The following is a 6,530-nucleotide window of genomic DNA, read 5'->3' as shown; positions in this document are numbered from 1 at the left end:
ATATATATATAAACATGCAGGGTTTGACGCTTACTTTTTTTCCCATAAGTTGAAAAATTTAAAAGAGCAACTTTAATGATGCGGTAAAAAATTTGTTAAATATTATGTTTTTCCTTAATAACAGGACACAAGCAGACATTTACATGCAAAATAATTTAGTTATACTAGCTTTTGAAATATTTTTACTTCAATCAGTTATAATAATTGTGACCCTGGAGCACAAAACCAGTCATAGGAAGCACGGGTATATTTGTAGCAATAGCCAACAATACATTGTATGGGTCAAAATTATTGATTTTTTTTAATGCCATAAATCATTAAGATTTTAAGCAAAGATCATGTTCCATGAAGATATTATTTGAATTTCCTATCATAAATATATCAAAACTTAATTTTTGATTAGTAATCTGTGTTGCTAAGAACTTAATTTGGATGACTTTAAAGGTGATTTTCTCAATATTTAGATTTTTTTGCACCCTCAGATTCCAGATTTTCGATCCTCAATATTTTCAATATCTCAGCCAAATATTGTCCTGTCCTGTCCTAACAAACCATAGAACAATGGAAAGCTTATTTATTCAGCTTTGAGATGATGTATAAATCAAATTTTTTTTTAAATGGACCCTTATGACTATTTTGTGGTCCATGGTCACAATTATGTAAATATATATACTGTATATAGGCCCTCTTTAAACTCGGTGCTCTTATTTTGAAATGTCTATGCTGTACTATTGTACATATTACAATATAAACACCATAAAGTAAACATTGTCATAATCTGTCAACAGTAAATCATAAGCACGTTTTGCATGGCATTCATAGAGTGTGAATTGTTTAGAACCAGCAACAGCACTGTATTTCTACATGTGCAATACTTTAATAATCACATATAGGCTATATCATGATTCCTGTTTTTCCATCCCCAAATTTAAGACCCCCTTAAAATTATAATTTAAAATATCATGACCTTAAATTTAAAAAAAAAATTGAGCCCTGCCATGGATGAATTGTTCACGACAAGATCAATAAAATGCATTTAGAAAATAGAGTTAATTTTAATTTCAAAGCTAAAAAAGGTCAAATAAAATTTATTATAAAAACTCTATTACAAAAAACATGAATGATTTTAGACTCAAAAAATGAAAACCTGAACATTTTGTTTAAGTGATCTCTTCGGGTATTTGCCCTGGTATCCTAAAACTAGTCTGCTCCAGCGTGCTCCTCGGTGTAGCCATGTGATAACTGCATCTAACTCCGTCCCTGTCGCCGCTCCTGTGCAAAAAATGAAAAAAGTCTTCCTGTCCCGAACGTTCGTGGCCTGACGCAGAGGGCCACACTGGTCTGCCAGCCAATCGGCAACAGAAGAGCATCTTACACAACTCCTCCCTGATCTGACGGTTGAGCAGGCCGTAAAAAAACGGGTTTACTGCGAATGTTGAATACGCCAGCCATGTCACCGGTCCCTCAGCTTCTTCAGAGGTACTATGGGAGAATCCCAGCGACAAATGCAGTTGGAAAGCAAAGTAAGGCAGCCAGCAGAGCAGAAACTGACCCACAATGATGGCCAAAGTTAGAGCAGCTTTCCCTCCAACCAGCGTTCTCCTTTTCCTGCGAGGGACTTGATTTCCGCCGACGCTCGTGCTGGTGATGATGATCATTGTCTGGCTGTTGACGGAATCAGACCGACACTTCGGACGAGAGGTCGCCATTGTCCAGCTCGGGATGGGCCCTCTTTCCCGGGCAGCCGTATGGGCGACTTTATAGACATTTCCATAGACGACGATAATAATAGCAGCTGGAACGCAAAAGCAAACAGTGCAGAATAAAATAGCGAATACTCTCCGGTGTCCACTGTGGCTCCAATGGAGAGAGCAATGGGTGGCGGCAATGGAGCTTCTACTATCATAACTGGGCCACCCAAAGACGGTAGCAAGTCCTAGCAAAGTAGATGCCACCCAGACGAATCCCATCACAGCTGCGGATAACCAAGGATTCATATTTGCCTCGTACCTCATGGGATGCACGATGTAGAAGTAGCGTTCGATGCTAATCCCAGTAACGGTAAAGATAGAGGCAGATATGAGAAAGGCAGTGAGGAAAATGTACAATCTGCATTCAAGTACAGAAAAGACGATGCCGGCGAAAAAGGGCGAGCCACAGACGATGCCGAGTGGCATCAGCAGAGCAGAGCATAGCAAATCCACAATGCAGAGGTGACACACCAAACTGAACTTGCGGAGATGTGGCACTTTCACCACTACAGCAAGCACTCCGCTATTGGCCAAGAGCGCGATTGCATTAAGAGTCACCATGACCACGAGGCCCGACATGTCTCGTAAGCACGATTGGGGGTTGGACATGCTCCCTAACTGCATGCTGGGAGCCAGATGCATAGGGCGGCCATGACTCAATGTCTCATTAAGTTCAGTTCCGTTATGCTGTGCTGGCGGATGTAATCCAGATGCCTCCATCGTTTACAGTGTGGTTCACCAAACACAAAGTAGAGACGCAGGCTTCTCCATCTTTCACCCGTCAGGAATGGGGATTCATTGTCTGGAGGTCAAAGGGTAGCACTGTTGAATATATGAAATGATACACAAAAATTTGTATAACTACAGTACAGATGAACACATGCACAAGAGCACGTTGCCAAATTGAAAGGTGCATTAAAGGATTAGTTCATTTCCAGAGTAAAATTTCCTGATAATTTACTCACCCACATGTCATCCAAGATATTAATATCTTTCTTTCTTCAGTCGAAAAGGAATAAGACCCTTATTCCTCGGCTGGGATCATGTAGAGCCCTTTGAAGCTGCACTGAAACTGCAATTTGGACCTTCAACCCACTGATCCCCATTGAAGTCCACTATATGGGGAAAAACCCTGGAATGTTTTTTCTTAAAAACCTTAATTTCTTTTCGACTGAAGAAAGACAGGCATGAACATCTTGTATGACATGGGGGTGAGTAAATTATCAGGACATTTTTATTCTGGAAGTGAACTAATCCTTAGTATAGGCAAATAGCTTATTTGCATGTTGTTGTATTTTTACTGTATTTACAGTTCTTTTTGGAGATCACATGCTTTTTTATTTGTATTAATTCATATCATATTTATATACTTCATTATGATATAAATAATGCTATAATTAGAAATTATTATAAAATAGTTAATTAAAAATACATACTCTGTTAATAAAGTTAATAAAAAAAGTAATGATTAAATTAAAATAAAAATGGCCTTTCCCTATATTCAGTTGCTTTACAGAGTGCTTTACCGAGACAATAATATATTAACTGAAAATGTCTTTCCTGAAATATTATTCTATTTAAAATATATATTATTTTAAAAATGGCAAGCTATGACAGTGTGCAATATTTTTGTATTTAGTCCAAGTTTGGTTTTCAAAAAATGTTCAGGCCCTTAAAATGCAATACAATACTACAGCAGTACTATGGTATACTGTGTCAGATGGCACTGTATTTACATACTTCAAATATGTCGAAAAATACCATGGTATTACCATCATATAATCAATAAAATATAATATGTATATTTGAGCTATGTATTTGTCAAAGATTCCCGAAAAATACATACCACAGTTTTCACAAAAAAATATTAAACAGCACAACTGTTTTCAACATTGATAAAAATAAGAAATGTTTCTTGAGCAGCAAATCAGTGTATAAGAATGATTTCTGAAGGATCACGTGACACTGAAGACTGAAGTAATGATGCTGACAATTCAGCTTTGCATCACAGGAATAAATTATATTTTAAAATATATTCAAATAGAAAACAGTTCTTTTAAATTGTAATAATATTTCAAATTTTTATCAAAAAGAGTTGAGTCTAAGAGAATTCAAAAGGTTAAAAAAAAAAAAAAGATTATTGAAGTACTTACGACCGCAGTAGTTCAGAGTAAATTTTACTGTATTTTTACAGTGTCTCGAATAATTCTGCAGTGTTGTTTAAAAATCTTTTGAAAATGGTCAGCCAAGATTTATTATGACCTCCACCAGTCATGTCATTTCACAATGCCAATAATCCTAATCTCTAATCTTCTATAGTCACAGTTCATCAGCACATGTCCATAGGGGCTAGAAAATGAATGCGGAGTAATTTGGCCTGAAAATGCACAGCGGCTGTGTTGCATCACCACCAGTACAGCTGCACAGAACGTTCTAGCGTGTTTTAGGTTAATCAGTTTGTTTATTGGTAATGCCTTGACCTCACACTACCTCCATTTCAGAGCAAAAAATAACTTTAGAGAAGGTTTCTGGGTGAAAAGTGGTTGAAAATTACGGCAAAGCAATCAATAACAGATACACAGCTCTGGTAAATCAGTGACTTCCACTTTTAATCCATGTGGCATGTTTTTCAGCCAGTAATCTCTCTGCTCAGTGCAGATTGTCTGGTCCTCTAATAAACAGATGTGCAGGTTTTTGGTTTTGGATTATGAAAGAGGTGTCCTGCTTTTATTATGTACTGTTGCACAAGTGGGTACAAGACAGGCACTTAAATTCAGCTAGATGTGTTGTTGCGTCATGAAAAATTAAATCCGAAAGGAAATACGAAAGTTACATTGTTTGTGGTTTTAAATATCTAAGAAAACCATTTTTGTGTAATTTATCATCATTAAAACATTGCTACAGTTCTCCAGTGTATATTGTTCAAATATAAAATTATTTGTTTTACTGAGAAATTATTTGTACTTTAAACACTTTGGACTAAAAATGATGGGAAAACGCTACCATTTTCAGGGTAATAAACTAAATGTTTAAAACAAAAACACAGTAAACATACTATGCCACACAATTTAGGTTCTATTAAAGAACAAATGAATATACAACATAAAATAAGACAATAAAAATCTCACCTGAAGTCTGCACAAGCATAATTTAACCAAGTCCAGGGTCAAGTCTGTCCATCAGTCATGTGGAGTCAGTGAAGTTTATCCAGCGCTCATTCTGTCTGTGGTGTAGAGAGCTTAATGGAGTTGTTTGGCTCCACGGTTTTGCACTTAAGACAAGCGGAAGCCATTACAGAGGCAGACGTACATGATGTACAGATCAGTCCATTAGGAGACTCTACTGCAACATCTATAGACAGAGTAATTATACTGTGTCAGTTCCCCTCACTGAGGAGCCAGAGAGCTGCAGGTGAATCCAACAGCACAACAACAGGAGAGAGGGAGAGAGAGAGAGAGAGAAGAACACAGCTGACTGATCACAGGACTGGGGCAGTCACCAGTAGTAACTGTCACTCACAGTAGGCCTATGTTAAAGTCTAAAATGTGATAACATAAGAACACACTCATATGCACAAACATATGCAATAAAAATAAAAGCAAAATAAATAGAATATTAGTTACATAATTTATGTATAATAATAATAATAATAATAATTGATCAAATAAATGTGACAATGTATATTATAATAATAATTATAAAACGGATAGTTCTGGTCCTTGATTCTGATTGGCTGAGCCACGTTCGAAGCTGTTGTAAATTCATAGATATATATACATATATATATATATGTGTGTGTGTGTGTGTGTGTGTGTGTGTGTGTGTGTGTGTGTGTGTGTAAATTACTCTACAAAAATACACCTTTGTTTACATTTGTGTATGTAACGTTGTTGCAACCACAACAGTTTCTGAGGAACTACATTGTTTGTATGTGTGTGTGTGTGTGTGTAAATTACTCTACAAAAATACACCTTTGTTTACATTTGTGTATGTAACGTTGTTGCAACCACAACAGTTTCTGAGGAACTACATTGTTTGGCGGAAGAATACTGTTTTTATTAATATCATTACACTTTATTTACTCTGTTTTATTTTGTGAAACTTTACTACATATATGGAATAACCGTTTTATAAAAGCAATAAGCCCCGTGAAGCCGTGGTTTACAGTGAATTTATAACAGCTAAATTCGTGCCTAACAACGCCCCTTAGCTGTTATAAATTCACTGTAAACCACGGCTTCTTGGGGCTTATTGCTTTATTATTATTAGTTGTAGGAGTAGTAGTGTACTTGTTAATCTACTTTGTTTTTACTGCATGCATATATAATATTTGATTTGATTTATAATATTGTTGTTATGCTTCATTATATGTTTTTATTACATGTTTGCAATATGTCTGTATTTTATTTCATTTAGTTATATATTCATCATCATCATCATTATTAATTTCTTTATATTATTATTATTATTGGCAGTAGTATTAGTGTGTATATAATATTATAGTATGTACAGTAGTATGCCTTTATTTTATGTATACATAGTATAGTAGTAGTAGTTTTATACTTTATGCATTTTTACTGCATTATTTTATCCATTTTTAATAATAATTATTATTATTATACTTTGTGTTTTTATTACATATTTGTATGTATGTGTATTTCATTTATAATGCATTATTATTTATATTTGATTTGATTCATAATGTATTGTTTATGCTTAATTATGTGTTTTAATTACATGTTTGTACATATGTCTGTTTCTCTTTGATTTATTTATATA

The 6,530-nt window shown here is 35.1% G+C and overlaps 1 protein-coding gene across 1 annotated transcript; it reads right to left on the bottom strand.

The window, feature by feature from the left end:
• Positions 1-1,104: 1,104 nt before the first annotated feature.
• LOC107576659 (probable G-protein coupled receptor) lies at positions 1,105-2,750 on the bottom strand. Its single transcript, XM_016262836.1, has 2 exons — positions 2,717-2,750; positions 1,105-2,573 (listed from the first exon to the last, which is right to left on the bottom strand). Exon 2 carries the CDS (start codon positions 2,469-2,471, stop codon positions 1,161-1,163), a length of 1,311 nt encoding a protein of 436 aa, XP_016118322.1. The 5' UTR covers positions 2,472-2,573; positions 2,717-2,750; the 3' UTR covers positions 1,105-1,160.
• Between the last annotated feature and the right edge of the window lie 3,780 nt (positions 2,751-6,530).

This window comes from Sinocyclocheilus grahami, unplaced genomic scaffold (genome assembly GCF_001515645.1).
Source record: "Sinocyclocheilus grahami isolate Dianchi unplaced genomic scaffold, SAMN03320097.WGS_v1.1 scaffold3.1, whole genome shotgun sequence".
Classification (NCBI taxonomy): Eukaryota; Metazoa; Chordata; class Actinopteri; order Cypriniformes; family Cyprinidae; genus Sinocyclocheilus; species Sinocyclocheilus grahami.
The sequence above is the reverse complement of the archived record's forward strand: the minus strand, read 5'-3'. Positions and strand labels throughout refer to the sequence as shown.

Bases quoted from the DNA above. Each gene is read 5' to 3' on its own strand.
- LOC107576659 (XM_016262836.1), bottom strand. From the start codon at position 2,471: ATGGAGGCATCTGGATTACATCCGCCAGCACAGCATAACGGAACTGAA.